This window comes from Taudactylus pleione, unplaced genomic scaffold, assembly GCF_031769625.1.
Source record: "Taudactylus pleione unplaced genomic scaffold, aTauple2 ptg000129l, whole genome shotgun sequence".
Lineage (NCBI taxonomy): Eukaryota > Metazoa > Chordata > Amphibia > Anura > Myobatrachidae > Taudactylus > Taudactylus pleione.
This window is the reverse complement of record NW_028284531.1, coordinates 9452460-9474068: the sequence shown is the minus strand read 5'-3', so window position 1 is coordinate 9474068 and position 21609 is coordinate 9452460. Positions and strand designations below refer to the sequence as shown.

At 42.2% G+C, this 21609-nt stretch overlaps 1 protein-coding gene across 3 annotated transcripts in view; it reads right to left on the bottom strand.

The window, feature by feature from the left end:
- Positions 1-21609, bottom strand: part of PDE8A (phosphodiesterase 8A) — a 391617-nt gene that overhangs the window by 92720 nt on the left and 277288 nt on the right. For all 3 annotated transcript variants that reach the window (XM_088472833.1, XM_088472831.1, XM_088472832.1), the window contains exons 5-6: positions 20512-20569; positions 2279-2367 (exon numbers count right to left, since the gene is read on the bottom strand). In XM_088472833.1, the coding sequence (XP_088328959.1) occupies positions 2279-2367; positions 20512-20569 (147 nt within the window). The remainder of the gene's footprint in view (positions 1-2278; positions 2368-20511; positions 20570-21609) is intronic.

Sequence of the window (21609 nt, the reverse complement as noted above, 5' to 3'; positions counted from 1 at the left end):
CACATATTAAGATGCAATATTTCAATGATCACAGGAAACATACATATGGTATGTCTAGTAAAAGTAGTCCCTCAATAATCCACCGGAACCAGTGAAAAAATAATACATAGGATGAGCCCACCACAGCCTTCTAATGTGATATTAGTTAATAAAGGTGTAATGTACTGTTATCTAGGGTAGGATATTCTAAGGTTGAGTGGATCCACCTGTATATTTAGATATACAAATAACATATAAATATAAAAAACATGTATCACAATTGATATACAAATACAAAACTAAAGGCGAAATAATAAACAAATACATACAACATGCAAAAGGTATAATGATACCACAATATTAAAATGCTGAACACCACGGATACCACCTATATATATAATATGGAGGTTATTAGAGGCGTCCCTCTATTCCGATCTGGGAGAGTACATATGGTACTAAATATTTTCCTGATATAGATACATGTATAGAGTGGTGTGCTTATATGCCCAGGATCTGCTGTTGCCTGTCTTAGATATTAGATATTCCTTTGATAAAGCCCCTGCGAAACACGTGTCAGACAGCCTGCTGGTGGGCTCCACAGTGCGTACTCTGGACCCCTGCACCACGGACGATCATACAGAAGGGAGACAATATTGGCAGGTACTTTCTTCCTTCTACTTTTTCCTGCTCTCTCATTATAGCCAGCTGCCTGGATTCCCTGCGCTGCTGTACGGCAACAGGGATACTGGTGAGACTGGGCTGTAACAGCAGAAGCAGCTTTCTAATTTCTGGTGCCAGTTCCTGGGACTCTCATTCCCTGTCCTCTAATATCTAAGACAGGCAACAGCAGATCCTGGGCATATAAGCACACCACTCTATACATGTATCTATATCAGGAAAATATTTAGTACCATATGTACTCTCCCAGATCGGAATAGAGGGACGCCTCTAATAACCTCCATATTATATATATAGGTGGTATCCGTGGTGTTCAGCATTTTAATATTGTGGTATCATTATACCTTTTGCATGTTGTATGTATTTGTTTATTATTTCGCCTTTAGTTTTGTATTTGTATATCAATTGTGATACATGTTTTTTATATTTATATGTTATTTGTATATCTAAATATACAGGTGGATCCACTCAACCTTAGAATATCCTACCCTAGATAACAGTACATTACACCTTTATTAACTAATATCACATTAGAAGGCTGTGGTGGGCTCATCCTATGTATTATTTTTTCACTGGTTCCGGTGGATTATTGAGGGACTACTTTTACTAGACATACCATATGTATGTTTCCTGTGATCATTGAAATATTGCATCTTAATATGTGTACTAGGTAGGGTGGTACTTTGATGAATTATCTATTCCAATTGTGCATATATTTGTAACTATACCCCCAGCACCATATGCATGGTTTCTGTGATTAGTGAAGTATCGCATGTGTACTATTTAGGGTGGCATTTCGATGAATTGTCGATTTCAATTGTGTATATCATTAGCAAATATTTATAACTATACTTCCAGTACTGTCAAATAGACCTGGATATAGTGGATCACTGTTAATAGATATAGTGTATCATACACTATTAATGTTCTTATTTGTCTATGCTGTCTTTGTATAATAAGTTGATTTTGAGTGTCTATGTTTCATTTTAAGAATTTAATAAACTTTAGTTTTAATATCAACATCAATACATCTATTTCAGATATATTAAATGGGTAAATATATGGTGGTCTGTCTGCTAATTGAGACATTAATGTAAATTTCACATATGATTATGATCTCACTTAGATGTAATCAGTTTGTCCTATTTCTCCAATACTAATTTTGTAGCCATCAATACAGCACAGGAGTGTGCCCTGATAGGAGTCTTTTCTTTTTTTTTTTTTTTTTTTTCTCTCCTCTTCTAAACCTAGGTAATGGGAATACCCAGAGGAAACCCACGCAAGCACAGGGAGAATATATAAACTCCACACAGTTAGGGCTGTGGTGGGAATCAAAACCAAGACCTCAGTGCTGTGAGACAGTAATGCTAACCATTACAACACCTGTTCTGCCCTATTGCAATAACATTCCATGGTTTTCATAGACAGTACAGCGTGAAGTAGTTAGAATAACATTAATGATGTTGTCGGTGAGAGCAGAGGATCCATGTTACCAGTTTGTATTAATTATATACAGATTAGGCCACATGCCACATTAGAACTTTCATTTGTACCAGTTGTCTACTCCATATTTTATGAAGCGGGCCTGCAAGATGATTGACAATACACTTTATAATCTTACCTTAATTTAAATTGTGCACGTACTTCTCCATATTCTAACTGAATAAGCTCATTGTAACAGGCCATGATATTGGAGTTCTCCACATACCTCTGGAAGTGAAAGGAAAACACTGGTTAATTCTTCTATTGCATTAATCCAGATTTATATAAGGACATCTCGACATAGATCCATCACTGCAACTATGAAGTATCTGAGATGCCACTAACATAAATCCTGGGCTTCTCAGCCACATGGACACATGCTATACATTGTGTTCACATGTTCTTTCTGGTAGAACCGTGCTGCCCAAGTAAAAGGACAATATGCAGCACTAGATGTGTCACGTCCCATCACTCTAGTACATATTTATAAATAAGCACAATGGGTATAGCAACATTTCACAAGCACTGCCTTGGGGTCCCTGGTACGATGGGCTATTGAGCACATAAACCCACTAATGGATATAATAGATTATAAAGCCTGTGTTTTGGAGAGAAAATATGGACAACATGATAATATCATATCCTCTCAGCTCCTCAGTACACATTTCAAACAGAACCCTGTGGCCGAAATTCATGTGCTCGCAAAATAGCGAATGCCTGCTAATTTGAGTGACAGGATGAGGCTATGTGGGTGGTAACAGGGGAAGGTGCTTGAAAACGGGGAGTGGAGATCCGATCGCAGGCGTGCTTAAAGGTCAAAACGGGCGTTTTATGGGTGTGCATATTTAAAACAGCAGCGTCATTGACCACGTCACTGGGTTATTTTATAGCCAGAACTGCTCGCAAAATTGTGGTAGCAAAAACCAACCACAAGAATAGCGAGCAGCTCATACCCTGTTCGATGTACTCGATTAATCTAATAAATAGCGGACATGACGTAGGATGCGAGCGGCCAGGGGGCGTAGTTTCCCAAAAAACGACCGCAAGTTTTGTTCGCTCGTTCAGACCTAGAGGCGTGAACAGACCGCAAACAGCGAACGGTTCATTTGAATAGCCACCCCTATTTTCTGGACGAGCGAGCGCAAATAGCGACCGGCTCTGAATCAGGCCCAAAGTCCCAGCTGACCGGAATACATATATAACCCCACATAGCCAAAATTTTACACAGGACTATCTTGACCAGCAAACCCATATGGCTCAATGACAATAATTACTCGCCCCACCCAAATTTTGCTAATTTATTACTGATAGTCTTTTCATAAACAACCACCAGCTGTTTGTAGGAATTCACTAAATATCCTTGAGCTTCTATTTGCTAATTGATTATTGTGCAAAAGTAACCTGTGTAGCCAATGACAGATCTGACTGCTTGTGTCATTTGTCAGTAGGATAATATTATTAGTAATTAAATAGCCCACCTGCAAGTAGCTTAGTTTATACCTTTACTGAAGACCGATGCTGGATTGTTTCCTGGTTAGGCCTAGTGTGCTATGAGTAGGTCTTTATTTGGTGCCATAGGGAATGTCCAGGTCTCTCTGACTGGTAATAAAGATCAATGCAGGGGGGACATGTGTTTCCCAAGGAAATGACTGCACTGTAATACTAATGGAGGGGTCATTTAATAATGGAAAATGGCTAAAGACGCACCTGAAGTAAAACTGCAGCTACTACATTACAAGTTGGTAGCATCCCATTTTTCCTATTCCCGAGAGAAGCAGCTAGGCTCTGCCGATGCAGAATGACTACAGTATGAGGAAGGTGAGAGTCCTGCTGGCTCCCCTGACTGAATGTTTCCTTGCAGGTAATATAACCTTTGCTCCTGCCCTCACCCACCCCACACTGCAGGGGCACTACAAATGTATTCTAAAAGAGGTATTTGCGTACTCCTAGCTCAACCTATTTTCGTTAGCTTTTTTTGTGCCATGCTCTACATGCCCAGTTCAGGGACTCATCCCTTTGTATTTCTGTCTCTCCAGTTAAGAAGTTGTTGCTCTCTCTCTGGAAGATCGAAAGGCTGTTTTTGTCCTTTACTCCACTCTTAACTCACAGTTTTCCCGTGACAGTTTCTGTTATTAAAACCCAAAGGGGACACTGACTTGGGGACTCTCTCTCCAGCACTTTTCTGGTTTCACTGCAGCTACATTATAATATATTGCACAGGTTCGCAAACTCGGTCCTCAGAACCCCAAACAGTGCATGTTTTCCAGGTCTCCTTTCAGAAGCACAAGTGACATAATTAGCTCCACCTGTGGCTCTATTAAAATGTGTTAGTGAGTATTGACTACACCTGTGCACCTGCTGGGTGACCTGGAAAACGTGACCGGAGTGGGGTCCTGAGGACCAAGTTTGAGAACCACTGATATATTGCATTTCTCCCGCTATTGTGCCCGCTATTGTGCCCTCACCTTGGGACAGTTTGCTGCTTGGACGGCTGTCATACCATGCAATGTTTACTGCACTGTATGTATTTTGTATTAACTGATACGGTGACTTACTTTTATTTTTGTCTGGTCTAAGTTACAATTTGAAATAGTTTTTCTGTGATTTGAAGCGTCAAAGTGAAAAAAATATACTTGATTTAGAAAAAAAAGACTAATACCTCTTTTCCACCTAAATTCCGGGTCTGACCTGGAGTTGGAACAAAGTTCCTATCCGCATCATACCTGGAATTTTGCCGACGCCGACTCGGGGTATTCTGCATAGACCCGGCCTTTCTGGAGTGAAAGTGGTCGCTTGGAGATGATGTAATCTCCAAGCGCCACTGAAGCCGGACCAATTGGCCGGCTAGCAGCGCATTCCAGGTCATCGTGACCCGGAGTGGGCTGTTTTCACAGCAGGGTTTCACGGGCTACGCCCGTGTTAAACCCTGCTAGTTACCTGGGTTGGATTGCCGAGTCACTCGACCCGGCGATCCAACCCTCTCCCCTTTTACACCAGGGAGCTGCCCGGGTTAACCCAGCAATAACCCGGGTTTTAGCTCCGGTGTAAAAGGGGTATTATTTACACCACACTGTTCAACTAAAAGGACTTCACCTACTTTCATAAATGATCCTATCCTATGCTGAAGCATCTGGACTTATAGCTGTGGAGTGTGGACAGACCGTCACAACAAGACAAAGCTTGAGCCACAGATGGGGTATCTGCGGGTAGGTTATAGGTAGTCTTTAACACATAGGATACACAGACATTTTCATCTTCATACAAACAGGGGTGAGAGAGAGAAGGAGGTAGAGAGAGGGAAGGAAGACCGAGAGGATGGGAAGGGTAAAGAGAGAGGTAGGAAGAGAATGAGAGAAGGAGGGAGAGTGGGAAAGAGAGAGAGAAGGGAAGAGTGAGAGAGATAAAAAGGATGAGAGAGAGTGGGAGAGTGAGGTGGAGAAAAGAGAGAGAGAGCGACAGAGAAATTGGGAGGGGGGAGATCATAAGATGTTTATAGATTTAAAGCGTAAAAACCTTAACAATTGAAGTATGCTACATGAACAGTACAGTTACCCAGTCCCTTGCTTTTGATCACTGATAAAAGTGCAGATCACAGTATAAACCGAGTTCAAGTAATGCCAGAGAATATAATTCTCACGTAAATGTTCTCTGCCAATTCCAGGAAAAATGGGCTCTACAACTGCCTCTATCATGTCACTTTCACATTTCACAGGTGAACTCAACATGCTCACAATATGGATGGTACTGGCCCTGTGAAATGTAACACATAAAACTAAAGCCTGGGCAAACACATCTGTGTCAGCATGTTCAGCCTCCTCTACAAGAAATAGATCACATGAAAACAGAAGCAATTATAGTTGAACCGTCACCTGCACAGTGGAAGAGCCATCTTGTGAGCTGAATCAATGTTTATGGGAATGCAGCCAATCACGTTACTAGAAACAAGTGACATCACTGAAGCATTCCTTACCCCATCACCCATTTGAACATTTGTTTTTCTCTCCCAATATTCAAAATTGTTGTCCCGCATTATACAGTAGCATGTACTTATATAATGCCACAAAAGCAAGCAGCACTTCAGCCCTTCCTCTGGAGTACATGCGCGCTGAGATGCCCACTTGGTGTGTCTTTAGAAGCAACAATCCCGCTTAGTGCCTCTTTAGACACATCCATCAGTTCATATTTGCCTACCCTCCCGATTCGGCCGGGAGCCTCCCGAAAATCGGGAGCCGCTCCCGGCCCCCCCGGAAAGGGAGGCAAGCCTCCCGGCCCCAGCGAGCCGGCTGTATAAACCCCGGCTGGGGTGGGGGGGGGGGCAGTGACGTAATTCGCGCTGAATCACGTCATCGTAGCCCCGCCCCCTGCTTCACAATACCATTATCTCGGCATTGTGAAGCAATGACGCGGTGCGCTCCAGGCCACGCCCTCTTTTCGCAGCGACACGCCGGCCACATGGTTGCCAGACAGCTCCCTCTCGGAAGGAGGGAGCCAAGTGTCGGCAACCCTGCATCAGTTGCACAATCAAAACTTGCACCAGGCCCATGCTAGGTGCAAAGTCTCCGCCGGAGTATGGCCTCCAATGTAAGCGATTGTTTCATTTTACCAGCAGTTATGCGACACACCCACTAAACTACCTTAGCATGCCCATAAGACAGTGGATCTCTGTGCATCTAAATAGCATCTCCTAGTCACCGCCCAGGAATACGCAATACATTTCCAATACATCCCAATCGCCACTGCGCCTCTGCGAGTACACACCATGGGATGCATGAGCTGTGCGACTTTTATACCTGCGCAGTTGAAAAACATTGACCATTTGCGTGAATATCGACACTGCATGCGACTCAGAATCAGGCCTATAAAGATGGCCTTAATAATTTGCTATATTCCTCCATTACAGGTTGGCTGCAGCAAATATAAGCCGAAAAGTTATTGAAGACCGATGTCTGCAAGTATATATTTTTATATTTACATAACTGCTCCCCACTGACAAGTATAAAAAAATAATTTGGATTGGACAACCCCTCACAGCACACTATTATTATTATTATTATTATTATTATTATTATTATTACCAGTTATTTATATAGCGCACACATATTCCGCAGCGCTTTACAGAGAATATTTGGACACTCACAGCACACTAGATTAAGTTCCTTTGAGGCTATCAAATAGTCCTTTATTTCCGGTTCTCGACTGAGGAACTAATCTGGAAAATCCGATCTCTTGCATGTGACCTTCCATCGCTATGGGGATGGAAACATGTTTGACTATTATTTTGTGTAGGAAAAGCTTAATAAGAAGAATGCAACTAAACTAAGGAATACAATATTAAATGCTACAAATACATATTTAATTATACAACAGAAATAATAATATGGCAATGCTAGACGTGTTTTAGCCTTGGGAACCAATGCAAATGGAATCTGCCATGTGGCACCTGAATATAAATGATACATGTAATTAGTTTGCTTAGGCGTTAAGTCTCAACACTAGACAGCAATGCACTTTATATTTCTGCATGTGAGAAAAAAAGGAATGATTAATTCTTTTTATAGCTGTCACTTAATTCATTTAAATTCTCATTGTAACATTACAGAACTTTTAATTAAAACATGTCATTAGCCAACTTTCTGGATAGATGGAGATTGTGTACTAACTGGCTCTACAGTATATTTAATTATGCACGTGTGCTTATTTCTCTAGCAAATACATACACATTATTTTCAGTTTTAGGTTGAAATTATCCTCAAAATAAGAGAATGAGTATGAGAGTGTTCAGTACTGTATGAGGAAATCAGAACGTATCACCACATTACTGCACCCATCAATGTCCTTTCCCATATAAGGGTTCAGTAATGTAGAGTAAGTGCCTGCTCTCTGCCACACCAAGCATGTGTAAAAATCAGTTTCTCAGTCATCCCACAAACCCCAGTAAATACACTTACGCCACCCCCTGAATTTTACTTAAATTCTTTAACCTGCAATAAATGTAATTTTTGTATTTGAGCAGGATACAATGTGCATGACTGAGGGGCATATGTATCAAAGCTTGATGTGAGTTAAAATTGTGAAATATATATCACCATCCAATCAGCTCCAAACTATCATTTCTTAAACACAGCTTACAAAATGTAAGTTAGAAGCTGATTGGTTGGTGATATATAACTCATAATTTTATCTCACATCAAGCTTTGATACATATGCCCCTGAGTGTGCCTAGTTAGCAAGCATTTACCTAGAAAAGCACAGTTCCTATTAGCTGACACATATACAGCCACCCTGATGTGCGGGTCCATACACTTTTTGTATTGATCAGCATTTATATGCTCAGTATTTCTGCAGGTTAGTAAAATACCTTTTGTGACTATCACCCAGCCCATCCAAGTCTCTGTTTGTCGCCTCACAAATAAATCCGATGGCTTTAATATCCTTTTATCCTACATACTGTATAAAAAAGTAATACATCTGGAGGCCTTGGGAAATGAAAGTATGAGATTCTGTTATGATTGAGAACTGTTTCACCAATAGTTACACGTATATATATTATAAGCAATCCGTATATATGGACCCTAAAGTAGCGTGGCCTAATTGGGTATCCATACACCATCACAAAATGGGTATGTTTTAGGTGACTCAGGAACCTGATCAGCTTTGTCCTGATTTTCCAATCAAGGATGCTGGAAGGTATGGTCATAGTGATTTTGCTTCAGTACATACAGTAGATCACATTGTGGTAAGTCTGAGATCCAGCAAAATCAGGAGGCTAAACTCTGAAAACTTGTACCGCTGACCTTTGCTCAGTGGAGTTCTTATGAGCATATACAGTAAGTAACAAGAGAGCACAAATAGCTAACCTTGGGTTCATACTCTTAAATTCTTTGGCCGTTACAGGTACATTTATATTAAGGATTATCTGAATTGTTTAGGTAAGAACTACTTCTTAAGGTGTGTACACACGTAACGATTTTTTGAACGATTTAACTATAACGACGTTGTTATCGTTAAATCGTTTAAAAAAACGTTAATTTTTGGGGGGTGAACGATGAACAATAATCGTCCAAGCGAGCTCCCGTTTGTAGTTCATCGTCCATTCTGACTGTCCAACACAATGATTTTCGTTCAGAAAATCGTTCGTGTTGTACAGAATGAACGATGAACGATGTCCATTCACTGTATGCATGATTAAAAAATCGTTCATGAAATCGTTTATAAAATCGTTCATTAATTTAGTAACCAACGATTTTTGTAAACGATTTTCGTTTACTTTTTAAAGGGAAAATCTGAATGAAAATCGTTAACGAAAATCGTTGTTACTAAAATCGTTACATGTGTATACACCTTTACAGTCATTTAAACATAGGTCTGTGCACAATCTTTGCAATTTCATTCTCCAACTCAGACTGGAGTCTTTGTATAATGATTCCCTGTGAAGTTACCTAGAGCATTACAATGCTCGCTAGCTGTGACACCATTCATGTGTTCTGCAAAGCCTACCGGCATTTTTATATCAAGGATGTTGCTAGGGAAACCTAGAAGTGAAGTGAATAGGAGTCCCTTCTACTAAAATAGTGACATCATCACTGCCTCTCTCCTGAGGAGCTTTCTCCCAGTGTAATATCTGGAAAAGCTGTTATTGTCATGAGCAATTTCATCAGACCTCACCCATTTTTTCTTCAATTCGGACAGCAGTTAATAAGGCACATGCACTGAGTACACACTCTTGGAAGCCTGTCAGGATTACAGCACTTCGAAAGGTTCCCGATTATTATTATCATTAGCAAAATCCATTTCAGCAGCAGTATAGAACCCCACAGCATGAACGTTGTTCAAGCACAATAACCCAACAATTTACCATCTTCACCTACCACCATCAATAGTGTGACCTCTATTACAGAGCAATCTTAGGGCTACACATGGGCACTAAAACAGCACTAGCCACAAAACGTAGACACACTATGGAAGCAATTCAATTAGCGGCGATAGGTATGAGGTGGCAGCATTCAGATCGTTCGTCCGGTAACTTGCGGCCACCAATATCAATGTTACTGTTCTATGATTCTCGGGGATGAACGTAGTTGAGTACTGTGACCGTTCCTCCCCAGGAATTTAATTTTAGCTTATGAATTTTGCAATTGTTTTAATACAGCGCGAGGATCATGCTCATTAATGTACTAGGAATAATGTACTAGCATTCATTGTATTTTACAGTGTGTTAATGCTTCTAAATGGTTCTTGTTACAAACAGCTACATTCTTTTGCATTATTTTATTGGACTATAGGCAGTAAAGCGTATTTCAAATGCTTTAATAATGTGAGTTAAATGCATAAAATGAACACCAGTGTGCACAAGCCTATAGAGGTTACCCTCTTGCAATCACACATACAGAGCCAGCCCTAGTCATAGACAAACTAAGCAAATGCCTAGGGCACTAATTTGGTTAGGGCCAGCTCTGCACACATACAAGGCGTAATTGGCTGTAGAGCACATTCTCCACCATGGAATTCCCTGATGACTGGATGTACTGTAGGGCCTGAGTCAGAGATTGTTGGTAATACAGTCGCGCTCACAGCTGCTCTCGCAATAGAGGGTACGGGAATAGGCAAATGCTAATCTCAGCCTTTTGTGCAGGACAGTGTGATGAGTGTATGAGCAGTGAGACGCCCACTTTCAGGCTGTGTGATATGTGCATTTGCGATGGAGATTGTAAACACACCAACACTGACGGAACATCGTCTTACATCAACATTTGTGGTAGTCTAGTGTCTACTCTACCTACTCTCCTCTAATCCAACTAAACATGGCCTCTGTAGCGGTATGCAATCGGGAAGCAGGCGGACGTAAGCCCGACAGCCGGCTTCCCGACTGCTTTATCCCGGCGAGGGATAAATGACAGGCGTCTAATTCTAGACGCCTGTCATTTTACCGACGCCGGGAGACCGGCGCCCTGATCAAAGTGATGACGGGTTCCACTGCGGACAGCCGTGGGGCGGGGAGGGTTAGGTTTAGGCACTTAGAGGGGGGATTAGGGTTAGGCACTGGTGGGAAGGTTAGGGTTAGGCATCCCTAAGGAGGGTTAGGGTTAGGGGGGGGGGGGTTAGATTAGTTGATACTTACCTGGGGACGATCAGGATTTTCAGCCGTGTCGGCCTGCCGCTGTCGGGATTTGAACCGCCGGACTTGTGTCCGGCGGTAATTCGTATGTATTCCCTCTGTAGCATTGTGACATTCCCCTAACACGTCCATGAGACAGCCCCTTATTGCGATTACTTTAGGCCACCTCCACCTCCTCCCTGATATGCCCAGGGATCGCAAACCCCTTCTCAAGTGTTAGCGATACCGTGTGCACTTGCGTATGGCATCACACACATGGTTTGGCGTGTGCGCAGTAAGGGTTTTCTAGACTTATGTGTATGCGCAGTAGCAAAACATCACTCAACTGCGTAAATATGGGCACTGCATGCATCTCTGAATCAGGCCCTTAATTATAACAATCTATATTTTGTTTTTAACACTAACTTATAAAATTCACAGTGTAGGATGAGACTTAAATCTTGTAAACAGAGCAGAGCTATTATGTACCATGCACATTCAGACACACAGATTGAAACATATTATAAATGAAAGAAAACAAAAGTCAATTAAAGTTAATACTTTCAGTAGCGTTTAGAGCATACAACATATAACTATACCAAAAGACAAGCATTGGGGGATACTATAAACCAGTGCAGTGCTTAGAGTGGTCACTGGTCCTAGAGAAGTGGTGGAACTCACCCTCCCTCAGCACTTTTTCAATAAAGGGACAGCGCTCACCGTAGGCGCGCCCAAAAAAGGGGTCGTGGTTTTAAAAGAAAGGGGCGTGGTCACACAATAGTATGCCTAATTAAAATTACGCCAAAGTAGCACAATCTTATCCACATTACACAGCACAGTGTCCCTAATTCACATTACACCACATAGTAGTGTCCCTTATTCATGTTATGACACACAGTAGTGCACCTTTTACACAATTCCCACAGTAGTAGTGCCCCTAATACACATAATGCCGACAGTAGTAGTGCCCCTTATACAATGCCCACAGCAGTAGTGCCCCTTATGCAATTCCCCAAGTAGTGGTGCCCCTTAAGCAGTGACTCCAGTAGTGGTAGTGCCCCTTATGAAGAGCCCACAGTAATGGTGCCCCTTATGCAGTGCCTCCAGTAGTGGTAGTGTCCCTTATGCAGAGCCCACAGTAGTGGTGCTCCTTATGCAGTGACCCAGTAGTGGGATAGGCGGTATCAGAAATGTCGTGGAAAAGTGACTGGTGTTCCTGGGCGGTGACTGGCAGGTGGCTAGAAATGAACGGAAAAAAAAACGTTCAGTGGGCGTGTTATGGGAGTGTCACAGGCATGTCACTGTAGCGGCTGCGATCCCAGAAGCACAGCCGCAGGAATAGGAGGCCATAGTCACATGGTAAATCTGCGCCTGCATAGGGCTGCTGCAAGTTTCAATTGTGTGACTGACGGTGGCGTATAAGGTTGCACTAATCGGTATTACAACGTGTACGGACACTAAAAGTGGGAGGCACAGTCCTTGCACATTTGGCAGCACAGATGTACACAGGGGAAGACGTTTTATAGTGCCATCTGCAGAAAGTCACAGACGGGGGACCGCTAGTAGACAGTGCTTTGTGTGTTTCAGTGTGCAACTCAGAATAAGGCCCCATGTCACAAAGAGCATTTGGCCACACCCCTGGGGGCATGCTTAGCACTTTTGCTAACCTGCCATGTACCACCACTTCTTTCCCATCCAAACACCCATTAATTGCTGCAACCAACCCGTGGGATGGCGGGACAGGGCCCTCAAATTTGGACTGTCCGGCCTAAGTCAGGACAGTTGGAGGATATGCTGTTACTGATGGGTGATGCAGTCCATGCATAGGTTGTGCAATTTTTAAGTTTGATCATTTGCCATGAAATCCAGGATCAGACTAAGTAAAAAATGAAACGTAAAATGTGTCAAGTTTGCATACAAACCAAAAAGGTGTTTCTATATCTATACAGGTTGAGTCTCCCATATCCAAAATGCTTGGGACCAGGGGCATTTTGGATAACGGAATATTCCGTATTTTGGAATAATTGCATATTATAATGAAATATCTTCAGAATGGGACCCCAATATACACACAGAATGCATTTATGTGTTATATATACCTTATACACACAGCCTGCAGGTCATTTTATACAATATTTTCAATAATTTTGTGGCTCAAGCAAAGTTTGTGTACAGAAATGAAATTAATTTTTGTTTCATATACACCTAATACACACAGCCTGAAGGTAATTTTATACAATATTTTTAATAATTTGTACCTTAGACAAAGTTTGTGTACATTGAACCATCAAAAATTAAAGGTTTCATTATCTCAGTCATGCCAAAATTATTCCGTATTTCGGAATATTCCGTATTTCGGAATATTTCGATATGGGAGACTCAACCTGTATGTAGAGTTGCACATATTCTAAGACACATATAACATATATATGTCCAGTGTAAAGATACAATATCATAGTTATCTACTTTGAAATTTACACCAGGCATGGGTTCGATTCCCAATAGGGGCTAATATGGTGGCATTATAGAAATAAACAATAATATTTTAGGTGTTTATTATTCTCATTTTGTTTGTGTTGGTCACATACAAAATAGTCTATGTCTTCTAGAGTTTAGGATAGGTTGAAGAGAGGTGAGTTCAGGGGAAGTAAGAGAGGAGGTTACAGTAGCCAAGGCAGAAGATGATCAGTTTGTGGATGAGAGTCTTGGAGGCCTCAGAGGCCTGATCCCAGACATGCCACAAAGGTGAAAACAGCAGTAGTGTGAGATGTTTTAAAAGATAGGCATCCAAGCAGTGGCAGAGAGGTAGGAACAGACATAAGAGAGGATGAAAGGAGAGACGTTAGGGGAGAATATTATATTTGAATGCCACAGCGTAAAGTTGGTATTGGAAGTTTCCAAGAAAGGAAGTGTAAAAGGAGAAGAGGCAGGGTCCAATGATGGACTCTTGGAGGATACCAGCAGTTAATGGTGCAGTCAGAGGCAGAATTAGAAAAGCAATGGTTAGTGAGGTAACAGGTGAACCATGAGGACAGTCTTTTTGTTCATGAACCTCCTCCAATGTAATAAAGCAATACACTTGACAATCGGCAGCTATAAGACAAATTGGGTTCACCTTAAGCATTGGGGGAGATTCTGTTTTCTTGGCTATTCCAATTCCCTAGCTACCCCATACTGTTTCTCCATTATAGGAGTACTGGATAGGCAAATGTTTCATTATTAATGCTAACTGCATTGGTATTGAACGTCTTGAGAGAGGGTAGTGGTAAGGGGGTGAGGGGGGATGTTCGGGGAAGCCAGCATGATTTCACTGGGATACCCCTCAGGGCCTGATACCCTCACGATGGAGAACTACATGTCGATTCTACAGTATATAATAGCAAACAGTTGAAGTGGGAAAATGATTGATAAAGTCATTGTGTAGAGAAAGGAAAGGCTCCTGAGTGCTGTGTGAGGGACACTGACCGGCATTCAGAACTCTGTTTTTTTTTTTTGTTACTGTAATTATTAAATATGTAAATATTAGGAAAGCTCTTTGTGGATATTTTATGGCTTTTTTTAACTTTCTGAAACTTCTGGTTGAGTGTCACTGTGTCTGCCCACAAGATGTGTACGCTGGTCTCACATCTTCTAAGCCCACACGTATAAGTTCCTGTTGTGCTAAGTTCTGATAAGAAATTAATCAGCAGAACTTTCCTTAAGCAAAACCCACAGGCCCCTTTAGTCTGCCCTTACATTTGGGGAGGTCTGTAAACCAGGAGAAGTGGGTCTGGAAATATTATCTTAAGTACTGTATGTCATCTTTATTAACTCTGGCCTGTAGTTCCCGAGCTGTCTTTCTGAGGATTTCTAGTTGTGAACTGTAAATGACAACTAGGTAACTGAAAGTTTGGGGGGTGGGTTCAAATTAAGGACCTCATTCAGAGCCGCTCGCTATTTGCGGTCGTTCGTTCAAAAACAAGGGGTGGCTATTCAAATGAACCGTTCGCTCATTGCGGTCTGTTCACGCCTCTAAGTCTGAACGAGCGAGCAAAACTTGCGGTCGAAATTTTGAAAAATACGCCCCCTGGCCGCTCGCACCATACGTCATGTCCGCTATTTATTAGATTAATCGAGTACATCGAACAGCGTATGAACTGCTCGCTATTCTTGTGGTTGGTTTTTCCTACCACTATATTGCGAGCAGTTCTGACTATATAACAACCAGGTGACGTGGTCAATGACGCTGCTGTTTTAATTATGCACACCCTTAAAACGCCTGTTTTGACCTTTAAGCACGCCTGCGTTCTGAATTCCACTCCCCGTTTTCAAGCACCTTCCCCTGTTACCACCCACATACGCCTCCTCTTGTCACTCAAAATAGCAGGCATTCGCTATTTAGCGAACTAACGATTTTCGGCCGCACTGACTGGTTTGCGCATGCGTATTACAAACCGTACGCATGCGCAGATGTGCGAACATCGGTCAGAACGAACAAGCGGCCGCTTACGAGCGGCTCTGAATCAGGCCCTAAGTTCTGATAAAAATGAAACATTCATTCGCATACATACAGTTCCTGGACAAATTTATATGATCTGAAAGACAGCATATTACAAACCTACATGTACACCTGATGTATAGGTTTCCATCAGTAGTACACGAAGCACCCAGCTATTTTTAGACAAGCCTTGCAGTGTAATTGGATTAGTTCAGTTACTGTAGAGAGGTATCATCAACATCTAAACACCCTGAAAAAGGACTTTAGGAAAAGGGTATACAGGCCACATATCACAGAATGACATTACGTTGCAGGGGCCATGATGATGCCACTTAGAGCTCCAGAAGGTCCCAAGCTAGAAGCATCGCCTGATATTCATGTTCAGCGCCAGTGACTATCTGGTTCAGGATACATATCCTTACCAAGTTTGTCTTTTTGCATTTGAAATGGTATATGAATATCCTCTATGTATAAATATAACATGTTATAATGCCTTTATTTGCAGTCTACAACAAGAAATAGACTTAAGCTGTCCATACAATGACGACAGTACAGCCGACACGCCAATGGGACAATAACTGGAGCACCAATATACCTGCACAATGTATGGAGGTGATCTCCATTCACAGAATGAAGTTGGCTGAACAACAGTTGTGTGGATCGAACAGGTTTGATAACCAGACCGAATGATCCATAATGTCTCTCAGCCATATTCAGGCTGTGAACAATTATCGTTCAGGTCCATACACTGAACGATATCGTTCAAACAGGTTTAGCATGATTAAAAGAAAGAACAAATGGTATTTAGCGCACCCTATGAGTGATCAGCTATTGTTAACAGGCTGGCTGCTCACTAGTAGAATAGCCAGCTCCCCTTTAAGGCAAATTAATTGCCTAACAAAACATATAAAGAAAATTAGTAGCACCTATTTTAACTTTCACTTCTTTTAATCTTTCCCCCTGCAGCCCCGGCCAGACCAGGAAGCTGACGCCGTGCACATGCGCAGTGTCAGCTTCCCCCAGGGGCAGTCTTTCACTTCTGTGAAAGACTTCTCCTAAATGCCTGGGATATAACTCGCGGGGACAGATGATGAGATGATGATGATGATGATGATTAATGGAAACTAATGCAAATGAGGTTAGTGGGCTGCAACTGTGAATTAAAAGCAAGATTACATTGTAATGAGTGCTCGTTTTGCAAAACTAAAGTATGTTTACTGCTCAGTTTATGAGGGGGAAGGCTGCTTATATGTTCATTAATGTTGTTTCTATATTAAAAAAAATATATACGTGCATCTTGTTCCATTAGCATTTCACATGCTGCAATCTACTTATTATCTGCACTCTCAGGCCACGCCCTGTAAAGTGTATGTATTGTGTACTGCGATTTTCAGCATCATTGTACTCACAGGCAGGGCCGGCTCTAGGGGTGTTCGACCAGTGCGGTCGCACAGGGGCGCCACCCATAGAGGGTGCACCCCTCCCCAACATCCCAATTTCAGCGGTACAGTAGTGGCCCGCCGTTCCACCCGTGGGCCAAAGTGGCCCGCGGGTGGTCAAATCGGGAGATTGGGGATCCCCACCGCCGCAGCTGTGCGTCGGTGCCGGACCCCGGAGCCTGAATGGATGCTGCGCGCATGCGCGCGGCATCCATTCAGTGACGGGAGAGGGCTGGGGGAAGCACAGCTAGTGAGGCTCCCCCCAGCCTGACATTATTTGGAGGCGTGCCATGCGGGCATGCCGCCACATAACTTCACGTAGGGGGTGTGGCCTGTGGTAATGAGGCACGCCGCGCCCTGTTAATAGCCGGCACTGGGTGCTCTGACCCTTGGAGCCGGCCCTGCCCACAGGCAAGCTACACCTCCTGTTTGCTCCTGTTACTGGCATGGGGAAGGAGCCACATTTGCTACCTATGTAGAGTTGATCGCATTTCACATCTGCGTCCCAGTCAGAATAGGTCGCAAAACTTTTTTATGTGGGTGCATTTTGCACTTATGTTTGCATTCAACTCTGAATAAGGTCTATCATTAGAATAGATACTGAGATACAAAACAAGAGAGGTTAAATAACTATTTATTCCATTTAACCGGAAGTTTGAATCCTAGGAAAATAAACATTGCAAATGACAGATATTCCGTGACATGAACTGGGCAGACCATTGTAAACGGAGACATATGGGAACCCTACAACACGCAGATGTAACCAATACATAGGGGGAGATTTATCAAAGCTTGGAAAGAGATAGTCATAAAGCTACAGAAGTGTCCTTATACATCTTTGCATCTCAGCACGCCAGGTCACATGAGACTCTGCTAGCGCCGGGCGTCTTTTTTTTTGCTGACTGTGCTGATTAATTTGATACACAAACCTTGTATACCTGTGTGGAACTGAGTCTCTGAATCTGTATAGGAAGTGCTACAATGTAGCGGCCGCAGCTTTTTACATTCCAAGTTCCATTGTGGCTCATATATATAAGTGTCGTACATCAAATAAATCAACACAGTCTGCTGGTGCGTCCCCGACACATCGCATTGCAACTTAACATTTTCGGCAACTAAAATACGCCCAACGCTAGCAGAGTAGACCGGGACCTGGCGGCTTAACCACACAAGGCAAATCACGCTATGTGGCGTATTAAGGCTTGATGTATGAGGACACATCTGTAGGACTTAGTCACTCTTACCTTGTCTGGCGTTGTTTACCAGGGTGAGCTATCCTGTCCCAGAGCGCTGTCAAAACAATTACTGAGGTTCATGGGCGCAGCCATGTTGTCTCTGATCAGGTGAGCACCACTATCCAGTCTCTACATGTCTCCTGCGCTCACATGGCCACTTCAGCCTATCTCTGACAAGAGCACCCTATTTAAGCCTACACCTGACACAAACACCTTGTTGGAACAATGTAGTTCTTTAGCTTCCAGTGATCTCACTCACTAGTGTGTAAGTGCTACATTTGATCCACTGCCTGAACCTGTCATGCTGGATTTTTGCAAGCTGCAACATTCGGTTCATCTACAGTACAAGTCTGCAAGTTATTCTTCAATTCTAGCATGCTTATATTCTGATGTCTCCTGGGCATCTCAAGACTCTTCTAGTGCTTCCAGTGCTAAGTCTTCTGCCACAGTGACCTAATCTACCTCATCTTAACATGCTCCTTCCTCCCTGTCTACCCCATCTCTGTCACATCTGTTTGTGTGCCCCTCCCCTTTAGATTGTTAGCTCTTACGAGCAGGGCCCTCTACCTTCTTGTGCTTCTCCTTACTTTACTTTCATCTACTCCTTACTCCCCACTAAGGCACCTAACACTTGGTTGCTTTGCTCTGTTGCTTAACTGGGTGTTATGGTTGCTAATGTAGCAATGTATATTATCCTTGTCCTCATCCTGTATTGTATTGTATTGTAAGTCACTGGTGAACTTATTTGTTTATGTACTTTGTAAGTCGCTGCGGAACACTTGTGGCACCATATAAATTAATGATAATAACAATACTAGCAAGTCCTGCTCATTGCAGGTTCAAGTGGACTTTAACCTCACTGTATTTCAGTTTACTCCTGACCTGTATTATACTGATTTTACTCAGCATATCAGCTCTTGACTCACCACTCACCATGCCATCATACCGATCTCTATCGTTGGTGGTTGTTGCCCTGCGGGTCATCTCCTAGGGCGAGATGTACTAAGCATCACATCCGCGAGGGCAAGTCGCCTGTAGACAGCAACAGATGCACCGATATAGCTGCAGATATATCGGCCATCTGCTTTGCTGCACAGCCGATGCCATATATCTGTGAACAAAGTAGTTCACAGACATGTCAGGGTACACACCTGCGCTCACGATATATCAGCCGTTTGACTGAACGGCTGATATATCGCCCAGTGTGTACCCAGTTTACGAGATAATTAACTGTTTTTTTAGTACAAATATATATTTTTTTCAATTAAGTGTTTTTATTAAACATGAGCATTGTGTCACATCGAAGTATCAAAATAAGTGCACTAATTAACTGGGTAGTAATCTGGCAATAGATTTAAAAATTAATACACAAAACAGAAATGAAGACAGTTTGGAGAAATGGAGTATAAATCCAACATTAACAATGATGATTGTGAGTGTAAAGAAGTACCGGCTGGCGGAGGTACAAAAATAATAAAATAACCAGAAATGATTAAGCATAGTCAGTAGAAGAGGTGAGAAGGGCATAACGGAAATACTGCCATAGGGACCAGACCTTATAAAAAAAATTTGCCAAGATACTTAAATTGAATACACCACCTAAGTGGAAATCATATGCAGGTGGTGGGGGAGTAGCAGGAAGGAGAGGAAAGATACCAGACTTGTCCCAATTTATGCGAATGCCCGAATATAAACTATAGCCCTCCACTAATTCTAGCAGGTATAGCGCGCCTCATATGTGTAAGAAACAAAATCATATCATCAGCACAGAGGCCCATTTTTTTCTCTTTATCCATGATTTTAATACCAGATATCAATGAGGAGGCTCTAATAGCACAGGCCAAGCGCTCTATAGCGAGAGCAATAATAAGGGGGGAGAGTACAAATATTTCATTCACATACAATAGTTGAATTGTTACTTGTGTTCTTTTGTAGTAATGAAGTAATGAGAATGTCATTGATTCACAAACCAAAGAAACCAACAAATGCTTCTGGCAAGACTGACACATTAATTAATGGCTAATGAGTGACATTCTACAAACACTAATAGGCTACCTACGGTAAGTTAAAAAATTGTAGCAACTCTCTTGCAAAACAGTCTAGAAGTCTAGAAATATTTGCACATACCCTGGTAAATCCAGCAGATATTAGGGGCATTATCGACGTTTCATCTCGATCACTTTGTCTTCAATAGCAGGACATGAAAAATGAAAAGACTCGTAATAAGATAAGCAGAATAAGCAGTATATTACACAATGTTTTAGTAGAAATCATCTGGTGGGCTGTATACAGGCAATTTAACACAGAAACAATACTAATCTCAGACTAGTTCAGACTGAAATGTAATTTCAAAGCTTTTTAAGGACAATTAATAAGTGTTCCTTAATCATGTCTGAAGATTAAAGAGGTAATGATGCTCTAAAAAAACAATAAAAAACATAATTGGACTTGACAGTAAACAGTTCACACAGTAAGGCTCAGTTACAAAAAAATGCCTAAGTGCAAATGTGGATACTTATTTGGGCACGACTTAAGCTGAGCACACACTATGCGATATACTGGCCGATATTGCAATCAGCAGTTGATCACAACGACCATCGTAATAGTGTGTACCCATAAATGCACCCAATTCATCGTTTGATGAATTGTGTGGTTTCATCTTCCCATCTAATGTGCTGCACATCAGATGGGACCATGCCAAGGACGACACAGTGTTGTTACATTAGGCATGTAACAATATAATGCATTGCCGTACGGCGAATTGTGTAGTGTATATGGCGATATGCTATATCGTTACATCACATTGCCACGTTGCTAGGTCGGCACATCATTAAGGTGTGTACCCAGCTTTAGGGTGGGATGCAGCAATGCTAATTTTGTGGTCAAACCTCCGAAAATGATGTATTCGGAGGCTTGGCCACTTATCGCATATGTACCAAGCTGCTTGGATGCGGTGGACAATGCCGTCTTTAGATGGTGTTGCCCAATAGAAGCCTATGCACTTCTATTCACAACGGCCCCTAAAAAGGATCCAATTAGATTCCTTCCAGCAACCCCTGCGGCAGGTGCGTCACGCAACACATGCGCAGAAAGACTTCTGGGTCATAAACACGGAAGGTATATCGCAATAGACAGCTATTACCGGGAGAACTGTCCTTTGTGATTTTTTTCAAGCATACAGCGTTAATAAACCAAGTTATGCTTGCGAACAGTAGTGGGATGCAT